General features: G+C 42.2%; 2 protein-coding genes across 5 annotated transcripts in view; both read left to right on the forward strand.

Moving 5' to 3' along the window:
• Window positions 1-27,340, forward strand: part of LOC112645336 (zinc finger protein 285) — a 37,368-nt gene that overhangs the window by 4,333 nt on the left and 5,695 nt on the right. For 2 of the 4 annotated variants that reach the window (XM_035712505.2, XM_049109442.1), the window contains exons 2-4: window positions 11,580-11,637; window positions 18,358-18,484; window positions 20,987-21,099. In XM_035712505.2, the coding sequence (XP_035568398.2) occupies window positions 11,623-11,637; window positions 18,358-18,484; window positions 20,987-21,099 (255 nt within the window). In that variant the 5' untranslated portion in view covers window positions 11,580-11,622. The remainder of the gene's footprint in view (window positions 1-11,579; window positions 11,638-18,357; window positions 18,485-20,986; window positions 21,100-27,340) is intronic. The other 2 variants (XM_049109438.1, XM_049109440.1) reach the window with 1 other exon arrangement.
• ZNF285 (zinc finger protein 285) lies at window positions 21,106-26,429 on the forward strand. The gene has a single exon (XM_049109437.1). The coding sequence runs from the start codon at window positions 21,118-21,120 to the stop codon at window positions 22,639-22,641; it is 1,524 nt and encodes a 507-aa protein (XP_048965394.1). The 5' UTR covers window positions 21,106-21,117; the 3' UTR covers window positions 22,642-26,429.

Genomic DNA, 27,340 nt, shown 5'->3' on the forward strand with positions numbered 1-27,340 from the left:
TATTTGCTCACCTCTCTGCCTCCTCGTTTGCCTACTTTTAGATCAGGGACTGAATTTTACTTTTACATCTGGGGCTCTTAGCATGCAACCCTGTACCCAAGAGCCAACACGTATTGATTGGTTGTTGTACACTAGACACTGCTCTGAGAGCTTCACGTGTAATGACTTACTGAGTTCCCACACAACACTAAGAAATAGGTTCTCTCAACATCCTGTCTTATACACAGGAAGAAACTGAGGCACCAGGAGATAGTTTGCCCAAGGGCACACAGCCAATGGATGGTGAAGCCAGGCCTCAGACCTAGGCAGACTGGTCTCAGAGTCTTTTTTTTTTTTTTTAAACAGCTAAGCTCTGCTGCCTTTTCTGAGTCAGCACTGAATGCGTGGGTCACATACAGGCAGTTTTCCTTGCACTTTTGATCTCGTGATCTGATCTTTTCAGTCTGAGAATTAAGTCTGGCAAAGGCCCAAACTTCTCCATTCATTCATCTATTTGGCACCTATTGCTACATGTACATGACTAGCATAATTTCCACTCATCAAAAGCACACATTACAGGAGAGAAAACAAAAAGTAACCAGAAAAATTGCCGTACAATGTGAAGAGTTATAGTGGGTGTCAGTACAAGATCTTGTGATCTGACCAAAGAAATAAGAATGATTCCCATGGACAGGGAATTTGGGAAGATCATTAGAAAAGCCCTCCCAGGGGTGCCTGGGTGGCTCAGTGGTTAAGCATCTGACTTTGGCGCAGGTCATGATCCCGGGGTCCTGGGATCAAGTCCCACATTGGGCTTCCTGCAGGGAGCCTGCTTCTTCCTCTGCCTGTGTCTCTGACTCTCTCTGTGTGTCTCTCATGAATAAATAAATAAAATTTTTTTAAAAAGAAAACTAAAAAAAAAAAAAAAGAGAGAAAAAGAAAAAAAGAAAAAAGAAAACTCTCCCATAGTCCTGTCCTTTGTAGTCACTTGGACTGGCCAGTGATGGGCTTTGTCACATTCACACAGCCATGCCTCACCAGTCTTACATTTTGTTTGTTTGTTGTTTAAAGATTTATTTATTCGAGAGAGCATGTGGGGGTAGGGAGGGGCAGAGGGAGAGAGTGTCTCAAGCAGACACCCCACTGAGCGTGGAGCCCCATGTGGGGCTTGATCCCAGGACCCTGAGATTGTGACCTGAGATTGTGACCTGACCAAGAGTTGGATGCTTAACTGACTGTGCCGCCCAGACACCCTTTAGAGATTTTAGTTGTTGTTTTGTTTTTTGTCTTTTTTTTTTTTTTAGATTTATTTATTTGAAAGAATGAGGAAGAGGCAGAAGGAGGGAATCTTCAAGCAGATTCCCTACTCAACAAAAAGCCTGACATGGGGCTTGATCCATGAGATCATAACCCTGAGCTTGAAACTAAGAGTTGTATGCTCAACTGACTAAGCTACCCAGACACCCCCAGCCTTAGGATTTTGGATAAGCTTTCTGAGGGTATGACTGCTGTATACATTTGTGCAGGTTGGATTCTGCACAAGGAGACCACATTGAAGCTGTGCCATTCACATAGAAAACACACACAGTTTTTCAACAAGTAGCAGCAAAAGTGCTTTGTTTCTTTGTTCTAACAAAAGTAGTATAAGAATTTTCCAACAGGTGGGAGAAAAGCATCTTAAAGAAGGGATGCATTTTTCTAATCAGTCCAAAGGTAAATGAGCATAGACAAGAGATAGCCCTGCCACAGGCCCTTAGAGCTGAAGTTAGATCTCATAGAGTCCTTTGGCTCAGATACTCACAGATCCACAGATAGACACTTTTGTCATTATCACATGACATTTACTCTCATGCACATGGAAGAAATGGCCTTTATCCTGTTCCCCAGGTGATTACACAGGATTGCTAGGTACATCCGAAAGAGTTCAGGTTAGTCTCTCTCCTCATCCTGGATCCTCTAGAAATTCTAAGAAAAAGAGCCAGGAATTTAGAAGCAGGATTTTGGGGAAGAACTTGGGGCTTAGAATTCTGACTGTGTTTCTGGGCAATTGCAGTTCCAAATTCAACTGCTGCTTTCCCCATGGATCCTCTTCCCCTCAAGAGGTTGCTGTGGGGCACCTGGGTGGCTCAGTGGTTCAGTGTCTGCCTTTGGCTCAGGGTGTGATCCTCAGGTCTGGGATTGAGTCCTGCATCAGGCTCCCCCTGGGGAGCCTGCTTCTCCCTCTGCCTGTGTCTCTGCCTCTCTCTGTGTGTCTCTCATGAATAAATAAATGAAATCTTTTTTAAAAATGACGTTTCTATGAATACCTGGTCTCTATCCTGCTGCAGTGACTCAGATAAGAGTGATGATCAGATTGAGTGAGTGAGAGGAGCATTTGCGGGGGAGAGCTGCATACACCTGGGCAGGGTCTCAGGGCATCATGCACCACATTCTCTTTGTTTCCCACTTCCAGTTCCACTTTACCTTTTTAGCCGGCCATCTGGCCTGGTTGTCTTCAGTCAGTGGGAAGTCAGAACCTGGGAGTTTGGAGAGAGAGAGAAGAGTGAGTTGGAGTATCCAGTCCTCCAGTTCTCTCTCTATAGGCTGGCTGCACTTCTCAACAAAAAGTTACAGTTCCTGCCAAGGACATTTTGCACACAGTACTCTGTTCCAGCTCCAGGGAATCCCCCTCCTGTTACCCCTTCAGGCCCAGAAGTAGTAATGACACCTTCCTGTCACTCCCAGCATAGTGCCTTCTCCCCTGTGGTTTCCTTACACCCAGCCTACACCACTGTGTAAGTAGTCTGTTTATCAATTGCCTGCCTCAAACTCGAATGTGCCATCTGGTTCCTACCAGGTCCCAACTTTATAAAAGCAGGGAGGGCTTGAAACCAGAAATCTAGGAAACCAAACTCCATCCCATATATGTGTGAGTGCATGTGTGTCCATGTGTGCATGTAAATCAACCTGACCCATTGCTGGCTCTTCAGGGAGAACAGATTTTGGAAGAGGAGAACCTGGTGTGCTTGTGTCTTTGCATGAGCACCTAGTATATCAGAGCAGATTCTATTTATGTGTTTGTTAATCTCAAGAAACTCTGAGTGCTTGATAAATGGCAGGATCTTTACCAGGTACAGCAGATAAAGGACTAAGGCTTGGTTTTGTCTTCAGGATTTATAGGTTTTTTTGGGACAGGGTTAGAGAGAAATGTTACTTGGTAGGTTTTATAAAACTATGTGATTGACACCGTACTACGAGATTTAGCAAATCTTTGTTGGAGCCCAGAATAAGGGTGATTGAAGCTTTCTAATAAAGGCAGTGAAGGAGGGGTGGAAGAGTGAAAATTTGCAAAAAGTCAATTCATATTCTATTAACCTGATTCTGTCACCCTGTAAGCTGCTAGAACATGCAGCTCAAAGGAAGGCCACCAGGCTGGTGGCAGTTGGAGAACTAAATGTTACTGCTCTATGACCAGATAATTTCAGAAATTGAGTGTATACATTTAAAAATTTGTAGAACAGTTTCAGTGATCATATGATGATTGATTACTCGAATTTTATTTTTATTTTTTTAAAGATTTTATTTATTAACGAGATGCACAGAGAGCGAGGCAGAGACATAGGCAGAGGGAGAAGCAGGCTTCCTGTGGGAAGCCCAATGTGGGTCTTGAGTCCAGGACCCCAGGATCACAACCTGAGCCAAAGGCAGACACTGAACAACTGAACCACCCAAGTACCCTTTAATCACTTTTAAATGGGCTTGAAATTTATGTCTCTGTATTTCCTTTTTCTATAAATTTCTTTTAAACTGTATTTTACCAAAATATTAGTGAAAATAATATGAAACTTGTCCTTTACCACAGATAGTTTTATTTTATTTTTTAAATAAATTTATTTTTTATTGGTGTTCAACTTACCAACATACAGAATAACACCCAGTGCTCATCCCGTCAAGTGCCCCCCTCAGTGCCCATCACCCATTCACCCCCACCCCCCGCCCTCCTCCCCTTCCACCACCCCTAGTTCATTTCCCAGAGTTAGGAGTCTTTATGTTCTGTCTCCCTTTCTGATATTTCCCACACATTTCTTCTCCCTTCCCTTATATTCCCCTTCACTATTATTTATATTCCCCAAATGAATGAGAACATATAATGTTTGTCCTTCTCCGATTGACTTCACTCAGCATAATACCCTACAGTTCCATCCACGTTGAAGCAAATGGTGGGTATTTGTCGTTTCTGATGGCTGAGGAATATTCCATTGTATACATAAACCACATCTTCTTTACCCATTCATCTTTCGATGGACACCGAGGCTCCTTCCACAGTTTGGCTATTGTGGCCATTGCTGCTATAAACATTGGGGTGCAGGTGTCCCGGCGTTTCATTGCATCTGTATCTTTGGGGTAAATTCCCAACAGTGCAATTGCTGGGTCGTAGGGCAGGTCTATTTTTAACTCTTTGAGGAATCTCCACACAGTTTTCCATAGTGGCTGCACCAGTTCACATTCCCACCAACAGTGTAAGAGGGTTCCCTTTTCTCCGCATCCTCTCCAACATTTGTGGTTTCCTGCCTTGTTAATTTTCCCCATTCTCACTGGTGTGAGGTGGTATCTCATTGTGGTTTTGATTTTTATTTCCCTGATGGCAAGTGATGCAGAGCATATTCTCATGTGCATGTTGGCCATGTCTATGTCTTCCTCTGTGAGATTTCTCTTCATGTCTTTTGCCCATTTCATGATTGGATTGTTTGTTTCTTTGGTGTTGAGTTTAATAAGTTCTTTATAGATCTTGGAAACTAGCCCTTTATCTGATATGTCATTTGCAAATATCTTCTCCCATTCTGTAGGTTCTTTTAGTTTTGTTGACTGTATCCTTTACTGTGCAAAAGCTTCTTATCTTGATGAAGTCCCAATAGTTCATTTTTGCTTTTGGTTCTTTTGCCTTTGTGGATGTATCTTGCAAGAAGTTACTGTGGCCGAGTTCAAAAAGGGTGTTGCCTGTGTTCTCCTCTAGGATTTTGATGGAATCTTGTCTCACATCTAGATCTTTCATCCATTTTGAGTTTATCTTTGTGTATGGTGCAAGAGAGTGGTCTAATTTCATTCTTCTGCATGTGGATGTCCAATTTTCCCAGCACCATCTATTGAAGAGACTGTCTTTCTTCCAGCGGATAGTCTTTCCTCCTTTATCGAATATTAGTTGACCATAAAGTTCAGGGTCCACTTCTGAGTTCTCTATTCTGTTCCATTGATCTATGTGTCTGTTTTTGTGCCAGTACCACACTGTCTTGATGACCACAGCTTTGTAGTACAACCTGAAATCTGGCATTGTGATGCCCCCAGATATGGTTTTCTTTTTTAAAATTCCCCTGGCTATTCGGAGTCTTTTCTGATTCCACACAAATCTTAAAATAATTTGTTCTAACTCTCTGAAGAAAGTCCATGGTATTTTGATAGGGATTGCATTAAACGTGTAAATTGCCCTGGGTAACATTGACATTTTCACAATATTAATTCTGCCAATCCATGAGCATGGAATATTTTTCCATCTCTTTGTGTCTTCCTCAATTTCTTTCAGAAGTGTTCTCTAGTTTTTAGGGTATAGATCCTTTACCTCTTTGGTTAGGTTTATTCCTAGGTATCTTATGCTTTTGGGTGCAATTGTAAATGGGATTGACTCCTTAATTTCTCTTTCTTCAGTCTTATTGTTAGTGTATAGAAATGCCACTGATTTCTGGGCATTGATTTTGTATCCTGCCACACTATCAAATTGCTGTATGAGTTCTAGCAATCTTGGGGTGGAGGCTTTGGGTTTTCTATGTAGAGTATTATGTCATAGGTGAAGAGGGAGAGTTTGACTTCTTCTTTGCCAATCTGAATGCCTTTAATGTCTTTTTGTTGTCTGATTGCTGAGGCTAGGACTTCCAGTACTATGCTGAATAGCAGTGGTGAGAGTGGACATCCCTGTCTTGTTCCTGATCTTAGGGGAAAGGCTCCCAGTGCTTCCCCATTGAGAATGATATTTGCTGTGGGCTTTTCGTAGATGGCTTTTAAGATGTTGAGGAATGTTCCCTCTATCCCTACACTCTGAAGAGTTGATCAGGAATGGATGCTGTATTTTGTCAAATGCTTTCTCTGCATCTAATGAGAGAATCATATGGTTCTTGGTTTTTCTCTTGCTGATATGATGAATCACACTGATTGTTTTACAAGTGTTGAACCAGCCTTGTGTCCCGGGGATAAATCCTACTTGGTCATGGTGAATAATTTTCTTAATGTACTGTTGGATCCTATTGGCTAGTATCTTGTTGAGAATTTTTGCATTCATATTCATCAGGGATATTGGTCTGTAATTCTCCTTTTCGGTGGAGTCTTTGTCTGGTTTTGGAATTAAGGTGATGCGGGGATCCCTGGGTGGCGCAGCGGTTTGGCGCCTGCCTTTGGCCCGGGGCGCGATCCTGGAGACCCGGGATCGAATCCCACGTCAGGCTCCCGGTGCATGGAGCCTGCTTCTCTCTCTGCCTGTGTCTCTGCCTCTCTCTCTCTCTCTCTCTCTCTCTCTCTGTGACTATCATAAATAAAAAAAAAAAAAGAAAGGAATTAAGGTGATGCTGGCCTCATAGAATGAATTTGGAAGCACTCCATCTCTTTCTATCTTTCCAAACAGCTTTAGTAGAATAGGTATGGTTTCTTCTTTAAACGTTTGATAGAATTCCCCTGGGAAGCCATCTGACCCTGGACTTTTGTGTCTTGGGAGGTTTTTGATGACTGCTTCAATTTCCTCCCTTGTTATTGACCTGTTCAGGATTTCTATTTCTTCCTGTTCCAGTTTTGGTAGTTTGTGGCTTTCCAGGAATGCGTCCATTTCTTCTAGATTGCCTAATTTATTGGTGTATAGCTGTTCATAATATGTTTTTAAAATCGTTTGTATTTCCTTGGTGTTGACAGTGATCTCTCCTTTCTCATTCATGATTTTATTAATTTGGGTCTTCTCTCTCTTCTTTTTAATAAGGCTGGCTAATGGTTTATCTATCTTATTAATTCTTTCAAAGAACCAACTCCTGGTTTTGTTGATCTGTTCCACAGTTCTTCTGGTCTCAATTTCGTTGAGTTCTGCTCGGATCTTTATTAACTCTCTTCTGGGTGTAGGATCTATTTGCTGTTTTTTCTCTAGCTCCTTTATGTGTAAGGTTAGCTTTTGTATTTGAGTTCTTTCCAGTTTTTGAATGGATGCTTGTATTGCGATGTATTTCCCCCTTAGGACTGCTTTTGCTGCATCCCAAAGATTTTGAACAGTTGTATCTTCATTCTCATTAGTTTCCGTGAATCTTTTTAATTCTTCCTTAATTTCCTGGTTGACCCTTTCATCTTTTAGCAGGATGGTCCTTAACCTCCACGTGTTTGAGGTCCTTCCAAACTTCTTGTTGTGTTTTAGTTCTAATTTCAAGGCATTATGGTCTGAGAATATGCAGGGGACGATCCCAATCTTTTGGTATCGGTTCAGACCTGACTTGTGACCCAGTATGTGGTCTATTCTGGAGAAAGTTCCATGGGCACTTGAGAAGAATGTGTATTCAGTTGCGTTTGGATGGAAAGTTCTGTAGATATCTGTGAAATCCATCTGGTCCAGTGTATCATTTAAAGCTCTCGTTTCTTTGGAGATGTTGTGCTTAGAAGACCTATCGAGTATAGAAAGAGCTAGATTGAAGTCACCAAGTATAAGTGTATTATTATCTAAGTATTTCTTCACTTTGGTTAATAATTGATTTATATATTTGGCAGCTCCCACATTCGGGGCATATATATTGAGGATTGTTAAGTCCTCTTGTTGTATAGATCCTTTAAGTATGATATAGTGTCCCTCTTCATCTCTCACTACAGTCTTTGGGGTAAATTTTAGTTTATCTGATATAAGGATGGCTACCCTGCTTTCTTTTGAGGACCATTTGAATGGTAAATGGTTCTCCAACCTTTTATTTTCAGGCTGTAGGTGTCCTTCTGTCTAAAATGAGTCTCTTGTAGACAGCAAATAGATGGGTCCTGCTTTTTTATCCAGTCTGAAACCCTGCATCTTTTGATGGGGTCATTAAGCCCATTCATGTTCAGAGTTACTATTGAGAGATATGAGTTTAGTGTCATCATGATATCTATTCAGTCCTTGTTTTTGTGGATTGTTCCACTGAACTTCTTCTTAAAGGGGAATTTTAGGAGTCCCCCTTAAAATTTCTTGCAGAGCTGGTTTGGAGGTCACATATTCTTTCAGTTGCTGCCTGTCTTGGAAGCTCTTTATCTCTCCTTCCATTTTGAATGAGAGCCTTGCTGGATAAAGTATTCTTGGTTGCATGTTCTTCTCATTTAGGACCCTGAATATATCCTGCCAGCCCTTTCTGGCCTGCCAGGTCTCTGTGGAGAGGTCTGCTGTTACCCTAATACTCCTCCCCATAAAAGTCAGGGATTTCTTGTCTCTTGCTGCTTTAAGGATCTTCTCTTTATCTTTGGAATTTGCAAGCTTCACTATTAAATGTCGAGGTGTTGAACGGTTTTTATTGATTTTAGTGGGGGGGGGGGGATCTCTCTATTTCCTGGATCTGAATGCCTGTTTCCCTTCCCAGATTAGGAAAGTTTTCAGCTATGATTTGTTCAAATACGTATTCTGACCCTCTGTCCCTTTCAGTCCTCTCGGGAACCCCAATTAAACGTAAGTTTTTCTTCCTCAGATTGTCATTTATTTCCCTTAATCTATCTTCATGGTCTTTTAATGGTCTGTCTCTTTTTTCCTCAGTTTCCCTCTTTGCCATCAACTTGTCTTCTATGTCACTCACTCATTCTTCCACCTCGTTAACCCTCGTCGTTAGGACTTCTAGTTTGGATTGCATCTCATTCAATTGATTTTTAATTTCTGCCTGATTAGCTCTAAATTCTGCAGTCATGAAGTCTCTTGAGTCCTTTATGCTTTTTTCTAGAGCCACCAGTAGCTGTATAATAGTGCTTCTGAATTGGCTTTCTGACATTGAATTGTAATCCAGATTTTGTAACTCTGTGGGAGAGAGGACTGTTTCTGATTCTTTCTTTTGAGGCGAGGTTTTCCTTCTAGTCATTTTGCTCAGTGCAGAGTGGCCAAAAGCAAGGTGTATTGGGAAAAGGAGAAAAAGAGAGGAAAGAAAGGAGAAAAAGAAAAAAGAAAAAAGGAAGAAAAAAAGAAAAAAGAAAAAGAGAAAGAAAAAGAAAAAGAAAGAAAGGAAAAAAAAGGGTGGGGGAAGCAAACAGAAATCAAAAAGCAAAAAAAAAGAGGGGGGGGTATCTTCTGATTCTGTATACCTTAAGTCCCTTGACTTCCCCTGGAACTTGTCCCTCTAGTTGGTCTTCTGGGGGAGGGGCCTGTTGCGCTGATTTTCAGGTGTTAGCACTTGGGGGAGCTGCTCTGCCCCCTGCCTGGTGCAGGGCTCAGTGGGGGTTGTTTACCCCGTGAGGCCCCAGGAGGAACAACCCCAGTGGCGGCGGCCAGTTCTGGAACCCTGGCTTCAGCTCCCGCAGTAACTACAGAGCTGTCCTCTCCGTCTGCAGGGGCCTGGATGTTCCGGGGCGGGGCGACTGATCCCAGCTGGGGTCAGGAGCGTCCTTGCGGTCCTGGGCCCTCCCGGCCTCTTCCTTTTGGGGAAGAGGGGGGAGGAGGCCGGATCCTGGGCTGTGTCCCGGCGCCCGTTGGATTCGCGCTCTGGCCGGCCGCGCAGCCCCCTCTCCGCGGAGCCGCCACCCGAGCCCCTCCGAGCTGCTCCCGGAGCCGCACAGCCCCCTCTGCATGGAGCCTCTTCCTCTGCCGGAGCCGCCTCCGAGCTGCTCCCGGGGCCACGCAGCCCCCTCCGCGGAGCCGCCGCCCGAGCCCCTCCGAGCTGCTCCCGGGTCAATGCGTGCGCGCGCTGCAGCCCTTTAGGGAGCTCAGCGCACTCTCCCCGGTGCGCAGTTGCTCTGTTAGTGTACCAGGGAGCCTGAGGGCATCCCCGCCTTCCTGGGGTCCTGCTCTAACTTCCTGCGACCGCCTTTCCGCCTGGGAAGGTTGGTGCAGCTCCTGCTTCTCCATGACGGTGCTTTCCTGTCCTGGGGGCGCTCGCCCCGGCCTTAGCCCGGCTCCTCGCGGGGCCCCTCCCCCTTGGAGGCCTTTTGTTTATTTCTTCGCCACCCCCCCCCCCCCCCCCGTCTTCCTACCTTGATAGAAGCACGAACTCTTCTCACTGTAGCATTCCAGCTGTTCTCTCTTTAAATCTCAGGCCGAATTCATAGGTTTTCAGGATGATTTGAAGATTATCTAGGTAATTTGGTGGGGACAGGTGATTTGGGGACCCTACTCTTCCGCCATCTTGCCCTTCCTCCTACCACAGATAGTTTTAAACTGCATTACTGGAGAGGATAGAGAGGACAAAGACCTGGTTTTGGGGTTTTATTTTGTAATCTTTGAGGTTCCCATTCTAAGGCAGAATTTTTATACTCCTAAGTTTTTCCTGAAAGGCCAGAGGCCACCATGGTTACAGAGTTTATCAGACAGGAAATAAACACCACAGTCAAAATGATAACTTGAGAAGAGCTTAAAATAAAGGGACGGTTTATAAAAGTGCAGGCAGGGCATGGTCATCAGGAAAGGATGTTGCAATATCCCAGATCTGGTCATAGCAGGGTAACTTACCATCCCTAGGGTGGAAGGGCTAAGGAGGAAGTGGTTGCCAGACCTGGAGAAAGATTTGAGACAAGGGCCACTGACAGGCACTATGACCTTTGGTCAAAGGACATGAAACAGAGTCAGTCCAAAGCAACCTCCAAGGGAAGAGCTGGGTGAATAAAAACTCTGACTTTACTTTTGTCCCTTCCCCTGACCACCTGCTGACTTTTCCTGTTGGCTGAATTCAACCAGAAGGTAGAGGGCAAGGGGGATTCCCTGATACAGGTGGGATGGAGAAGAGAACTGAGTGGTTGTGGAGCAGCAAGTTCCCATAGCTTCCATCTACCTGTTTCAGTCCACCTACAGTCTTAGAGAGTTCCTAGTTCAGTAGCCTGTGAGCTTGTCCAGAGCAGAGCATGTGCCTTTCATGTCCTAGGTATATCGTCACATATTTGAAAAAGTCACAGGGCTCCTGAGGATAAGGACAGGTACTGGAGAAAGAGAAATCATTTTGGAAGCCAAGAGTTAAAATCTTAGCTAACTGAAAATTCTTCAGCTTACAGGTCCTAATTACACAAGAATAAGCATTGTATGCGAAAGTGCAATCAATGGAAGGTCCCCCATCATCCTGAGATCACTGTCCAAGTCAGAAATTCTAGAGCCTCTTATCCGGAGTTAATTAGGATATAGGTGATGCCAATACACTCACAAGTCTGAGAAATGAAAAAGTGTGGCAGTGTGGACCCAGAAGCTTGGGGAGGGAGATAGGATGAGAGAATCCATGAGAATCTGGATGGAGTGGGACAGGGGACAAGGCTTGAGGAGGTAGGATGGAGTGTGTTGGGAATGAGAAGAGAGGTGAAGGTATCTTGGGAGAGAAGAATGTGTGTGAAAATTGTACAGGTAAGGAGAAACCAGGATTCGCTCACAATTTATTAAACCCACGTTCTCATGGATTCTTTCTTTGCAGTTCTGCTTTCACAGGATTCTGCTCTTTCCAAGACAAAGACAGTATGATTAAATTCCAGGTAAGTTAGGGCTTCCTTTCTCTCTCTTGAAGGTCTTGTCACTTTTTTTTTTTTTTTTTTTTTTTGGTCTTGTCACTTCGAGGAGCTAGATACCTCTATTCTCTGAAAGGAGGTCGCCCATTTTTGAGTGACAGCTCTGTTAGGCACTTTACCTTGCTTATAACAGCTGCATGAAATAGGTGGTTTTACTCCCTTTGCAGAAATGAAGAAACAGGCTCAGAGATGTCCAGATGTCTAGTTCAGTGCTACTCCAAGTGAGGTTTGCACACAAGTGCTAGTCCATGAGCTGCTTGTCACTGAGCAGATCAATATAGCAATCAAGAGTAAGAGTTCAGAGCCCCTTTAAAAAAATACTTATTTATTTTAAAGAGAGAGTGTGGGTGGGGGAGGGGCAAAAATAGGGAGAGAGAAGCAGTCTGAGCATGGAGACTGACGGGCTGGATTCCACTACCCTGAGCTCATGACCTGAGCCAAAATCAAGAGGTGGTCACTCAACCAACTGAGCCATCCAAGAGCCCAGCATTCAGAAACTCTTAGAGCAATGTTGTATTGCCACAGCATCCAAGTGCCTGTACATGACTACACATGGAGTAGCGCTGGGTCCAGTCCACAGAAGTAGCAAGATTTGAGTGTGTATGTATCCATATCCATCAGGGTTCAACCAGTAAAGCAGAAACAGTATAAGATATATATTGAGATTTGTAAGAGATTTATTTTATATGACTATGAGGGCTAGGCAAATTGTTAAGTCCCAGGGCAGGCTAGAACTCTTAGACTGATGCTACTGTTTACAGGTAGAATTTATTTTCTTAGGGAAGCCTCAGTTCAGGTCTTGAGGCCTTTCAACTGATTGGATCAGGCCCACCCATCCAGATTATGTAAAAATAGTCTTCCTCCCAAGTCATCTGATTATGGAATTTAATCACATCTACAAAATATTTTCACAGTAACACCTAGATTAATGTTTGCTTCCATAATGGGACTGTAGTCTAGCCAAGTTGATGCATCAAAAAAGGCTATCAGAGGGTAGAGCAAGGATTTTTTTTAAATCATGAAAAATGTTTTAATTATGAAAATACACAAAAAGAGAAAATAGTACTATGAATCTCTGTGTGTAGTACCCATAATGCAGGTTCAGCATTTTGCCACATCTGCTTAATCTATCTCTTTCACTTTCCTTTTTTCTTTCCCGAAGCATTTTGTTTATTTTAAGGTTGGTTTATTTATTTGAGAGAGAGAGGCTTAAGCAGACTCCATGTTGAGATGGAGTTTGATGCAGGGCTTGATTTCATGATCCCAAGATCACGACCTGAGCTGAAACCAAGAGTTTGATGTCCCAAACATTTTAAAAGATCCTGGGTGTTATTTCATTTTATATTGATTTTGTTCTGAGCTCATTACTTTCTTAGAGTAGCTTGTGTGCAAGCTAAAATAAATGAGCTCTCACTCATTTCCTCTGCCTGGAAACCATCTTTTTTTTTTTTAATTTAAAGATCTTTATTTATTTATTCATGAGAGACACACACAGAGACAGACATAAGCAGAGGGAGAAGAAGGCTTCCTTCAGGGAGCCCTTTGCAGGACTGGATCCCAGGACCCTGGGATCATGACCTGAGCCAAAGGCAGATGCTCAAACACTGAACCACCCAGGTGCCCATGCCTGGAAACTATCTTGCCTGAGTCCACACTGAGTCCCATTAGGTACATTTTCCCTCTTCTACATTACTGCCAGCAGCTGTTTTACCAAATATTCCACACCGTATCACCCTACCATTTCTCCAGCCTCTGATAAGTTTCCCAAAGTATTGCTGCTGGATCCCAAAGTCAGTGCCAGAGATATTTATTTGGTAGTGCTCTGCTTATGGTAGCAGTTTTTGTATTGGTTAGTGTAGATGTGTTGGGTGCTGGCAGAGGACCAAGGAAATAAGTGGAAACATGCTAGACCTTTTAAGGCCCAGGCTCAGAACTGGAACAAATCACTTGGCCAAATCCAAAGTCAAGAGGCAAGGAAATACACACTGGTCCTTGAGTGGAATTGGGGAGCATGAGGGAATTTTGCCAAATTGCAAAGTGTAGCTATTGCTATTGAAAATACAAAAAAAAAAAAAAATGGCTGAGATTATCAGTAATTCTTTGGTATCATCTAATACCTTGGCAATAATCATCTTTCCCTTATCTCAAAAATGCCTCTTTTTGGCTTTTTGGTGTAATTCAATGGGTTCCTCTAGGTACAACGTTTTCTGTAAGTGGAAGCACTATGTGCTTGAATAAATTTAGGTTCCAGATTTTACAGGAAGACTTCATAGATGATACTGTGTGCTGAGAAAAAAGGATTTTAAAGTCTTTGATTAGGGATCCCTGGGTGGCGCAGCGGTTTAGCGCCTGCCTTTGGCCCAGGGCGTGATCCTGGAGACCCGGGATCGAATCCCACGTCGGGCTCCTGGTGCATGGAGCCTGCTTCTCCCTCTGCCTGTGTTTCTGCCTCTCTCTCTCTCTCTCTCTCTCTCTCTCTCTGTGTGTGTGTGACTATCATAAATAAATAAAAATTTAAAAAAATAGTCTTTGATTATATCTGTATTGGTTTATAAATTTGGTTTATTAATATTTTTGGACTGTCCTTGTACTTGCATCATATGGCAATCTCTGCATAGGATCCCAGCAAGGGACCCACCCTGCTGCAAAAGGTGGTGGGAAATGGGTGTTTTGTTTTGCCAGACAGTTGGAGCCAAGAAAGGAGAAGGAAGTTAGGCTGGTTGAGCTTGCATTCCTAACCCCTTTTTCCTACTGTCTGTCCTACGTGGGCTGTCGGGTATCTGTACTTCCTGGTCCACTCACTCCAACTCCATTTTTTCATCATCCACTGAGAAAAGCAGTGCTGGTAAAACTTACTGAGTGGTTTAAGAGCATCTGACGCTTATTTTCTCAGCTCTGAGGACTAAGAAATCCAAGATCAAGAAGCTGGTAGATTTGGTGTTTGATGAAGGCCCGCTTTCTGACTAATAGTTCGTCCTCTTCTTGCTGTGTCTTCACATAGCAGAAGGGGTCAGCACTCTAGCAAATCTTTTAGAAGGGCACTAATCCCCTTCATAAGGCTCCACTCTCATGACCTAACTACCTCCCTCTGGGCCTCACCTTTTAATACTGTCACTATGAGGGTTAAGATTTCAACATATGAATTTTGAGGGTACACAAACATGCAGTTCAAAAGCCTCTCCCCAGTTTTTTTTTTTAATAATTGTCAGGTTTAAAAAAAAATAAAAAAAAATAATTGTCAGGTTTTGGTTGTTGAACAATAGCTAGTAATAAATTATTTGTGAAATACATTGTAACTACTCACAGCTTTAGTTGGAAGTATTTTTGAGGTACAGAGTCTATTGAGAGAACATGTAACTGGGTAGTGTGATAAGTGCAGTGATAGTATTTTAAATTTTTATTTATTTATTTTTTTGGCTAGGGGATGACTGGGGTTTTTTTTTAAAGATTTTATTTAAAAAAATAAAAATAAAAATAAAGATTTTATTTGTTTATTCATTGGAGACACAGAGAGAGAGGGAGAGAGGCAGAGACACAGGCAGAGGGAGAAACAGGCCCCATGCAGGGAGCCCGATGCGGGACTCCATCCCGGGACTCCAGGACCACGCCCTGGGCCAAAAGCAGGTGCTAAACCACTGAGCTACCCAGGGATCCCCAGGGGATGACTGTTAATACTAGATTACTGTTTTCGGTTTTTTATTTTGGAATTTTTTAATGTATAGAACAATGGAAAAAATAGTGTAATGCATAATCACCTATATTCACAAGTTGTTAACAGTTACACAAATGTACATAATACACCTATATACACACATAATATCTATATTTCATTTTGCTGACCCAGTTGAGAATAAATTTCAGGCATCATTATTCATCCCTAATACTATAGCATGTATCTATTAAGAATAATGTTTTCCTACATTTCCACATTATTGTCATCACACTCAAGAAATTTATATTTTTATTCAGATAAAATTAACAGAGTATTTTATTAGTTTCAGGTGTACAATGTAATGATTCAACAATTCCATACATTTCTCAGTGCTCACCATAAGTGTACTTTTAATGCCATTTATCTGTTTCCCCACCTCCCCGCTACCTCCCCTCTGGCAACCCCAGTTTATTCTCTGTATTTAAGAATCTAGTTTTTTGTTTGTCTCTTTTTTTCCTTTAATCGTTTGTTTTTTCCCCTTAAATTCCACATTTGAGTGAAATCATATGATATTTGTCTTTCTCTGAGTAACTTGTTTCAGTTAGTGTTATTCTCTCTATATCTATCTATGTGGTTGCAGATGGCAAGGTTTCACTCCTTTTTATGGCTGAGTAATATTCCACTGTAGATGTATACTACATCTTCTTTATCCTCCATTCATCTATATCAGTGGGCACTTGGGTTGGTTCCATTATCTTGGCTATTGTAAATAATGTTGCAGTGAACATAGGGGTCCATTTATCTTTCTGAATTAGTATTTTCATTTCCTTTGGGTAAATACCATGCATAAAAATAAACTCAAAGTGGATTAAAGATCTAAATGTGAGTCCTGAAACTATTAAATCCAAGAAGAAAACATAGGCAGTTATTTCTTTGACATTAGCCATAGAAACATTTTTCTGTATATGTCTCCTCTAGGAAGGAAAACAAAAGCAAAATTAAACCATTAAGACTACACTAAAATAAAAAGCTTTTGCACAGAGAAGGAAACCAGCAAGAAACCAAAAAAGAACCTATTGGATGGGAGAAGATATTTGCAAATGCTATCTCTGATAAGGGGTTAATATCCAAAATACATAAAGAACTTATACAACTCACCAAAAAATCCCAAATAATCCAATTAAAAAATAGGCAGAGTACACAAACATTTTCCCAAAGAAGACATGCAGATGACCAACAAACACATGAAAAGACACTCAACATTACTCATCATTAGGGAAATGCAAATTGAAACCACAGTGATAGGGCACCTGGGTTGCTCAGTTGGTTAACCATCTGCCTTTGGCTCAGGTCATGATCCCAGTGGCCTGGGATCATGGGTCCTGGGAGGGAGCCCTGTGTCATGCTCCCTGCTCAGTGGGATTCTGCTTCTCCCTCTCCTGTAGCCCCTTCCTCTGCTTGTGCTCTCTCTCCTGATCACTCGCTCACTCTCGCTTTCTCTCTCAAGTAAAAAACCTTACACCTGTCAGAATGGTTAAAACCAAAACCACAAAAAATAACAAGTGTTGGCCAGAATGTGAAGAAAAAAGAACCCTTATGCACTGTTGGTGGGAATGAAAATTGGTGCAGCCCCAATGGAAAACAGAATGGAGGTTCCTCCAAAATTAAAAATAGAACTACCCTATGAGCCAGAAATTCCACTACTGATTCCACTGTTTTTTAATACTTAGTTGATACCCAAATGCTCCCAATTTTCCCCATAATTTCCTTTTTATTTTTTAAGAAGTCTGGCAGCCAACGCTCTTAATTGCCTTATCTGCTTAGTCCAATAGAAATAGATTAATTTGCCATGACAGAGAAAATAAAATATCCAGTCTTGATGTATGATAGGGAATGAACACCCAGACACTACTAGGCCAATGTATCAGCACAACCTTTTTGGAGGACAATTTGGACAATATCAGTCAAAATGTAAAATACGCATACCCAAGTAACTCAGTAGTCTCTGGTCTAGGAATTTATTTTATAAAAATACTCTTATAAGCGCTCAAAGACAGATGTTCATGGATGTTTACTGGAACATTCTTTGTGTGACTGTGGATGGTTAATGGGGACATAAGCAATGCAGAGGAAAGAAGAGAAACTTGGCCTACACAAAACTTTGAATTTTTTCTGTTTCTCAATTTTTTGTACTAGTAAGGGTCCATTCAGGATAAAAAGGACACTGGCTTTTTTTTTTTTTTTTTTTTTAGATTTAATTTATTTATTTGAGAGAGAGATCACAAGCAGGGAGGAAGGGGCAGAGGGAGAGGTATGAGCAGACTCCCCACTGAACAGAGAGCCCCATGCAGGGCTCCATCTCAGGACCCTGAGATCATGACCTGACCTGAAGGCAGACACTTAACCTATCGAGCCACCCAGGTGCCTGAACACTGGCTATTTGAACAGGAAGAATTCAATAGAATTGTTGATTAGGCATGGAGTTGTGAGCCAAGACACTGATGGGTAAAGAGAGAACTCTATTATGGGAGTACCAACTTTGGGAAGTAACTACTAACCTGGTGGAGGGAACCAAAGGGAGAGATTGAATTATGAGAAGTTAGAGGGGGGGGCCTTGTGGGGCTGAAATGCAGAATTGTGAGGAGGGGGTGCTGGCTGGCTGGTGTCTCTGAGCTCAGCGAAGAAACCTAGGGGCCAAGGACCCAGACTTCAGCTATTGGTACCCAGAAGGACTGCTGCCACCAACAGTAACACCAGAACAGAAGGCAAACAGGCAGGAGCAAGTCCCTTCTTTCTCCCCCAACCTTGCAGAATTCCTCTTGTGCCCCCTTGGGGCAGACAGAACCTCACGTAGAGCCAGTTCTCAGATTGAAAGCTTGATTTGCAGAATGGTGGCTCCAGCACTACAAAGTGAGTTTAAACTGGAGAGTTTGGAGCAGAAAGATAAAACCTAATGACCCACACATCTTCCAGCTCTGCTCTTCTGCCACTGGTCGTCTGTGGATGGTCCATTTGGCATGTGCTCAATGTTTTAGGAAACTGTGACCTTCAAGGATGTGGCTGTGGTCTTCACCGAGGAAGAGTTGGCGCTACTGGACAAGACCCAGATAAGCCTGTACCAGGACGTGATGCTGGAGAACTTCAGGAACCTTGTTTCAGTGGGTGAGGACAACAACTCTCTATAACTAAGCAGCAAACCACTGGTCCTGTTTCCTCAAATAATCAGCTTCAAACCAGATAGAGCATTCCAGTTGGAGGACAAAGAGAAACTTTGCCCACTGGAGAGAATACCTGAGGGATGCACATGCTAAGGAGACCCCTGAAGTTAGTGAGTTTTAATAGATTAATGTGAGCAATGGCCCCTTGTGAAGTGTTGGTGAGGGAACCCTCACATCCTGCACCCCCTGGCCCCATGGGCCTCTAATACCGTTAGCGAGACCATCCTGGCTTCCTTTCACTCTAGGTTTCCATTCTGCTCTCATGTTTCTCAAAGCGAGGTTGATAAAGTTCACACCCTACCACAGGCCTTGGTCCCTTGGTTGCTTCTAGAGAAAAACCAGTGCTTTGGGCAAACTAGTGTTCAAGGAACCAAAACCAGGATCTGTGTATAGTGAGTGTGATAGGAGTATCAGCTTATTTGCTTTCTCATTGATAAATATCTAATTTTTACTTCTCAGAGGCTCATATACAGATATGTATTACCTTTTAATTTATAAGATAGTTGCTATTCCTTCTTTTACAAAAGAAACAACTGAGGCATAGAGTAGTTAAATAACTTGCCCATGGTCACATAGCTTGTAAGAACTAGATATGAACCCTCCTAATCTGGTTCTAGACCCTATGGGGTTTTGTTTTGTTTTGCTTTTTTTCTAGAGAGAGAGAGAGAGAGCAGAGTGGGGAGGGGCAGAGGGAAAGGGAGGGAGAGAATCTCAAGCAGACTCCCCACTGAGTGAGGAGCCTGACTCAGGGATCGATCTCACCACCCATAGACCATAACCTGAGCCAAAATCAAGAGTCAGATACTTAACCAACTGAGCCACCCAGGTGCCCCTAGACCCTGTGTTTTTAATAACCATATGAAACTAAGTACCACTGTGTCTATAGATTATAGACATATGGCTAGTCTGCAGGATTCAACTGTCAGTGAGTCTGAAATCAAGTTACTCTATCAAAATCAGCAGCTTTTAAAAAGCAAGACAGATTAATGGACCAGAACACAAAAGAATTTATCAGAGTACATTACACCTAGTAAGGTAAGTATTAGCTGATAAAAGTGTTGTAGTTAACAGTCTATTTGTGCATACTGGGTCACAGTACAAATGCTTTTCTTACTATGGATACAGTTGAAACAACTGGAAAACTGCTCCTTTAGGCCCCTTGTGGGTAGCTCCAAGTCCCCCTTTCTCTGATACTATCTTACAAACTACATCACTCTCAATAAAGTGACTCAGAAACTACCTTGAGCCAGAAGCAGTGTCCAGATGGTCTTGACCATAGTATTCATGTCATTCTGAAGCCCATTTTAGGGAACCAAGGATGTGACGACCCTCTTCTACCTCATCTCCCTATGTTTTGTGGCCCTGTAGTACAAATCTTCCTTCTCTGGGGCCAGGCCATTGACAGTGCCACATTGCCCATTCTCATAGTCATAGCTATTTGAGGTTCTGCAACTATTTAAAGAAAAGATGTTAAGGAAATAGTTTACAGAATCTTAGAGCATGCGACTCTTGATCTCAAGGTCCTGAGCTCAAGTCTTACATTGGGAGTAGAGGTTACTTATTAAAAAAATAAATAAATAAAAGAAAAAATCACTTTATCTCTTTGTGGAATCCAGAAAATCTCAGAGAAAAGGGTGTATCTTTAAGCCTGCCTCAAAGGTGTACATGTGCCTCCCCCCACCACCCCAGGACCATATTTCACAATATTATCCCTATATCAGTTCCCAGTGCTGTTTTAGGCCAACTATATACAGTTGGGCAGGTTGTAAGAAACACACATGATATTCCCACCTCATGTGACAATAATGTGAAGGAAGGGACATTAACAGGAGACAAGACTTGTTGCTTGTTTCTGCAATTTCATATGGTATCTTGGAAGGTCTTTGTGTCTGTTACCATGTCCAGCACTCACATTATTATCTGTACACACAAATACACCATGAATCATATGGGAGCCTTCCCTGTACCTTTTTTGAAAGAGAGAGAGAGAGCAAGCACAAGTGGGAGGAGGGGCAGAGAGAGAAGGAAAGGGAAAATCCAAGCAGGCTCCATGCTCAGTGCAAAGCCCAATGTGGGGCTCAATCTTACAACCCTGAGATCATGACCTGAGCCAAAGTCAAGAGTTGGATGAGATGCTTAACCGACTGAACCACCCAGGTATCCCTTCCTCATTCCTTTTGTAGCGAAATGATTAAAGGTGTCTTATCAGCTGCTCTTACAGCAGGAGAGTGAATTTCTTTATAATTGTTCCCAAAATTTCCTTTGATTTCCCTGCAACATCTGATTTTTAATTGGCAGTTCATGGATTAGAAGTACTGTGATTCTTATTGTTTCCTATAGCAATAGAAGCCAGTGGCAACTTCCCACCCCATCTTACTTCATTTCTCAAAACCTCTGGAGGTATGACTTACTTGTTTTCTTAGCCAAATTCTCTTTCTCCTCATAGGAGACAGGATTAAAAACAACATTTCACATCTTCAGGGGAAAGGGTTGAGTTATCTCTCACAAGAAGTGCTCTACTTCTGGCAGATTTGGAAACAAAGGATCAGTGAATTACCGGTGAGTCAGGAGCATGTCATGAATCTTCAAGGAGAGGGTCCCCAATATTTAGAAGATATTTCCCTCTGTGAAGAGTGGGCGAGAGTCTCCCTTCAGATTTCTGAAAATGAAAACTATATAACAAATGCCATTAATTTAGAAAATCAAGATGGCACATCGTGGAAAGGCCTGACACAAGTCCTTACCCCAGAATCTTGGAAGGGAGCCAATATGATGACTGAGCCCCAGAATTCTCAAGGACAATATGAGAGAATTCATGTGAACAAGAAACTGTATGGATGTGCTCAATGTGATGATGGCGTCAGTCAGACATGTGATCATGGTGATTCCCAAGAATGTAAAGAAGAGGAACCTTGTAGACCCACTGATTGTAGAAAACACTTGGCTACAGAATCAACAGTCAAACAGCATAACGTGGTCCCTGTGGTAGCCCAACCTGTTAAATGTAATAACTATGGTGTGGGCTTCATAGATGGTGCAGACCCTCCTGTTCATCACAGCACTCCCATAGGAGAAAAGTCTTGTGCATGTGACCAGTGTGGAAAGGACTTTAGTCAGAGCTCAGATCTTACTGTTCATTATAAAACTCATTCAGAAGACAAAGCTTATGAATGTCAAGAGTGGGCAGAGGGCTGCAAGCAGAGCTCAGAACTTCCCAGATATCAAAAAGGACCCTTGGGAGACAAACCCTATAAATGTCTTGAATGTGGCAAGGTCTTCAGGCGCAACTCGTCTCTTCACAACCATCACCGGGTCCACACAGGGGAGATGCCTCACAGATGTGATGTGTGTGGGAAGGGGTTTGGATTTAGGTCGCTTCTTTGTATTCATCAGGGAGTACACACAGGGAAAAAGCCCTATAAATGTGAGGAGTGTGGGAAGGGCTTTGATCAGAGCTCCAATCTTCTTGTCCACCAGAGAGTCCACACTGGAGAGAAGCCCTACAAATGCAGTGAGTGTGGCAAATGCTTCAGTTCAAGCTCTGTTCTTCAAGTCCACCAGAGGCTGCACACAGGGGAGAAGCCTTATAGGTGTGGTGAGTGTGGAAAGGGCTTCAGCCAAAGCACACACCTTCACATTCATCAGAGAGTCCACACAGGGGAGAAGCCCTACAAATGCAATATGTGTGGAAAGGCTTTTGCATACAGTTCGGTTCTTCACACTCATCAGAGAGTTCACACGGGAGAAAAACCTTACAAATGTGAAGTCTGTGGTAAAGGCTTCAGTTATAGCTCATATTTTCACTTACATCAAAGAGACCACACCAGAGAGAAACCATATAAATGTGATGTGTGTGGTAAGGGCTTCAGTCGGAATTCAGATCTTCATGTGCATCTCAGAGTGCACACAGGAGAGAGGCCCTATAAGTGTAAAGAATGTGGGAAGGGCTTCAGTCGCAACTCATATCTTCTTGCTCACCAGAGAGCTCATGCAGGTAAGATGCAATATACATGTCACGAGCATGGCCAGGGCTTTAGCTACAGCTCAGACGTTCTTGCTCAACAAAGACTGCATGAAAGGACAGAAACAGTCTCAATGTAATTCTCAAATGAGCCAATTGGGAAAGCAAGCAAGTCTATGTATTCCAGGCAATAAAGGCTTACTCAGTTCCTAGAAGGCCTGCGGCAGCAAAGGACAAAAACACTGCCACCTATGATGTCATCCTGCAGCACTCAAGCAGGGGTTCTTAAGAGCATTCTACTGTGGATCCCAAGAACTTCTGCAAAGCTCTCATCAGCTGTCACATGCTGCAGTGGCAAAGTAAAGGAGTATCACTGGAAAGATATTCAGAAGAGTGCTCAGAAATGAAACCCATGTTATTAACGTGGTAAGAATATTAGTCCATTCCATTAGATTTTCTACACAGGAAGAAGCTCTGTCGAGTGTTAACTTTATAGGCATGGCTGTGTGTTTGTCTCAGCTGGTTCCATTTCTTGGTCACATAAAGACTCCATTTCCCAGAAACCCTTGCAGTTAAGAGCTGGTCCATGTGATAGAGTTCCAAGCAACAGAGCGTGAGCATAAGTAATATAAGCTCCTTCCCGGCCTGGCCCTTACAAACATCTTGTGATGTCCCTCTGGGCACCTTTTCTGTCTTGATGGCGACTTTGGAGGCTGTTCCAGGCTTGATTGGTAGAAGATGGCTATCTGACCTCTGTTGGACTTTATTTTTCTTGAGTAAGAAATAAACATGTATTGTGTTATACTACTGATATTTTGGCAGTTTATTTCTTGCTGGTATTGCCCAGGTTATGCCAACTATGACAGAGGGATTTAACGGCAACATATTTCATGGTCATTGGAGTTCACGTAAGGAAACAACTTCATAATTGAATTCAAAACTTCTAAATATTTAAGGTTATATGTGGCAGTGCAGCTACCTTAAATGGTGTGGATAGGACTTCTTCAGTGAGAATCTTCATTCATTGGTTTGTGCATAAAAAAGAAATGTTCCAAACAATGTGCATGTGGTAAAACTAGCAAAAATGCAATCTGTAGACATAAGAAATCCCGTGTAGTAGAGAAACTCTGTAAAGTGTAATAATGGGAAATGTTTGTCAATAAGAAATTAGCCAGACTAGGTGTCCTTCAAATAGTCTTAATAAAGAGGATTAAGTAAAACTAATATTTACTGAAGTAATTAACAACTTACAGAAGGCCAAGGGTGTTCATTATCAGAAGCTGGCTACCACTGCTTCTCTTTTAATAAAAGTGGGATTTTAGAAGGTGCTTATTTTGTCAAGTACCTCCCACAATTGTGATTTAGTTTGGGATTATAGATGGATTTGGGAGGAAGAGATATATTCACAATTTATTTTTTCATCTTTAATAATATCTTTTTTGGTATCTTAGTTTATTTATAGGTTTCTTCACTTGGATAATGTTTTCTTTTCTAAGATTTTATTTATTTGAGAAAGAGAGAGAGAGTGAGAGAGAACACAAGCAGTCGAGGTGGGGGAGAGGGAGAAGCAGACCTCTTGCTGAGCAGGGAAACTGATAATATAGGACTCCATCCCAGGACCCTGAGATCATGACCTGAGCTGAAGGCAGACACTTAACCAACTGAGCTACCCAGGAGCCCCTTGGATCATGTTTTCTTCTTTTTTTCTTTTTAAAAAAGATTTTATTTATTTATTCATGAGAGATTCAGAGAGGCAGAAACAAAGGCAGAGGGAGAAGCAGGCTCACTGCGAGAAGCCTGATGCGGAACTTGATCCCAGGACCACAGGATCATGACCTGAGCCGAAGGTAGACACTCAACCGCTGAGCCACCCAGGTATCCCTGGATCATGTTTCTTTCTAGTTTTTCTTGCATTATAATTTCCTAAAGTTATGGTTTCCATATGGAACAGCCATTCAAAATCAAATAAAACCATACTAAGGTGTTGCTTTCTTAGTGATCCAGGTGAGCATCCACAGTGAAACATTAATAAAACTCAGTGTCAGTAACGGAATGGAAAAACCAGTGGTTGGTGGGAAAAAATACGAGTGCAACATTCCTGGAGAGGAATTTGTCTATATGTATCAAAGGGTATAATGTGCATTGTCTTTGAACTAATAATTCCACTTCTGAGAATTTATCTTTACAGTATAATTGCACAAGTGGGAAAAGATGGCTTCAGAAGGGAACTTATTCTAAAAATATTCATAATAATAAAAGTTGCAAGCAACCTGAAAATACTTAAGAGATTGAATAAATTATGGTACTTCCATGTAATGAAACAAAATATCACCATTAAAAATGATATAGACCTATCATTGGAAAAAAAATCACATTGTAAAAGATCATTACAGGATGACCCCTGACTGATAAAGAAGTTTTAGAGCACAGAGTAGCCCTGGGAGTGGTCCCCTTCACCACTCTACACTTTACTTTTCAGTGTTGTTTCAAGGGTTATTTTGATTGTTTAACCCAAGTGGGGATATGCATAATTTGGGAAATGCTTCCCCCAAATTATTTTCCTTCTCTCTATTCAGATGCTTGTGATAACAGTTTTGTCATTAGACATTTACCAATCCTTATATGATGTTTTTCCATAATGGGTTGTGAGTAGAGCTCATGGTGGAGAGAGTAAGTTGTTGGAGAAAGCAAGTCCTGGTGAAAGGTTTTGAGGTTTTGTTTTATTTATTTATTTATAAAGACTTTATTTATTTATTCATGAGAGACACACACACATTGAGAGACAGAGAGAGAGAGGCAGAGACACAGGCAGAGAGAGAAGCAGGCTCCATGCAGGGAGCCCGACATGGGACTCGAACCCAGGTCTCCAGGATCACGCCCTGGGCTGAAAGTGGCGCTAAACCGCTGAGCCACCCGGGCTGCCCGAGGTTTTGTTTTAGAAAGGTGCTTCCAGGGATGGAAGGCAATGGGCTTAACCTATCACCAGATGGCTGCTGTAGTTTAGCGCCTTGCATGGATGAATACTCTAAATGGACCAGCGGGAAAGCCAGCTGTCTTACATTGTGTGACCTTCCTTTGTGTCTCTGTGTTGATTATTGTTTTTTACATTCCTTGGTTTTCTGACTTTACTGTATGTCTTCCTATGTAATCCAACATTTACCATACCAGTAGCTGGGACTTTGGAAGTGGCAATGATTACAGTTCAGTGTAGGGGCACTGTGCCAGGTTATTGCCTTTCAGTTCCAAATTCACCCTTTGATACATACTCTATGATAATGGAAGAAATTTCTTTGAGCATTTCTCCTTTGCAGAAAACACAATGTTAAGCTTTCTCAGCCAAGGGTGTTGGAGGGAGATTTCAGGAGAGAGGAATCTTCTGCTGTTTGTAGCAGCTGCATGGTCAGTGGAATTGAGGACATCTGGTCCTACTCTGCACTAGCCACACATCAAGAATGCAGTCCCTTGATGATCTTGAAACTCTAGCCTGTTGATCACATTCCTGTGGACCTCTGGATGTGGACTCTACCCTTTGCAGACGTTCTACCAACATATGCACGCCCATTGTCTCTGGGCATCCATGTACGTGGCCACTGGCTGTGGCTCATCTGTTCCCCATCTGCACCCTTCCTCATTCTGCATGCCCATGCATTCCATCACCTGTTACAACTTGGCTACATACCACTCATACCCTAGAATGTTGCTTCCCACTTGACCAGCAATCAGAGACCACCTTTGACTCAAGCAAAACAGAAAACTTCTCTGCTATCCGGTAGGCTACAGCTATATTTTCTTCATGAATCTGAGGTTTGTCCCAAGTTTGTCTTTCCTTAGATACTCTCAGTATTGTACCACATAGAATTTTTAAAAATATTGTATAGTTACTTTTTAAAAGTTTAATAATTTGTATATTAAATTTCCACTTAAATCACTGTATGGTTTCTGTCTCCTTATTGGACCCAGACTGATCAGGTGACAACTATAATTGCTGTTTCGGTGGGAGTTTTAAGGTCAAAGAATACAGTGAGTTTCGGGTAATTCAATGGTGATGAAGGAGAAAATATGAGAAATATATTCTTTGTCAGCCTTGATAGCTGCAGACATAAAAGACTTGGAAGACTCACTTCAACATCTGTATGCAAACTGAAAGACATGATGAGAAACCTGGTATGAGAGATCTTGGTGAACAGGCTTCTTACACCTGATGTGGACAAAGCCTTTCTAGGGAATAAAGTTTTATATATATATATTTTTTTAAGATGTTATTTATTTATTCATGAGAAACACAGAGAGAGAGGCAGAGATACAGGCAGAGGGAGAAGCAGGCTCCATGCAGGGAGCCCGATATGGGGCTTGATCCTGGGTCTCCAGGATCACGCCCTGGGCCCAAGGCAGGTTCTAAACCACTGAGCCACCCAGGGATCCCCATAAAGTTATATTTTAATAAGATTATCCACTATCTATAAGATGATATTAATGTAGTAAAAGATTAACTCAGAGGTGAAATCCAGGGTAACCATGATTTGGTATTTACCAGGGAAAGAAACTTTTTGGGGTCCAGAATTAGTTCAACTTTTCCTCAGGACAGAGATCAACCTTCAACCTTTGCATAGACCCCATGAACAATACTCCTGTTTGGCCAGGAGAAGCCCTTGTGTGTCACATTTAGTTCTCAGCTTTCTTATGGCATAATTGTTACACAAAAACTGTAGATATTTAATGTATACAGTTTAATGAGTTTAGATATGTGCATACACCTGTAAAACCAACATAACAATCAAGGTAATAGACATATGTATCACCTCTAAAAGTTTCCTTCTGTCTCTTGGATTTTTTATTTTT

This window comes from Canis lupus, chromosome 1, assembly GCF_003254725.2.
Source record: "Canis lupus dingo isolate Sandy chromosome 1, ASM325472v2, whole genome shotgun sequence".
NCBI classification, from domain to species: Eukaryota; Metazoa; Chordata; class Mammalia; order Carnivora; family Canidae; genus Canis; species Canis lupus.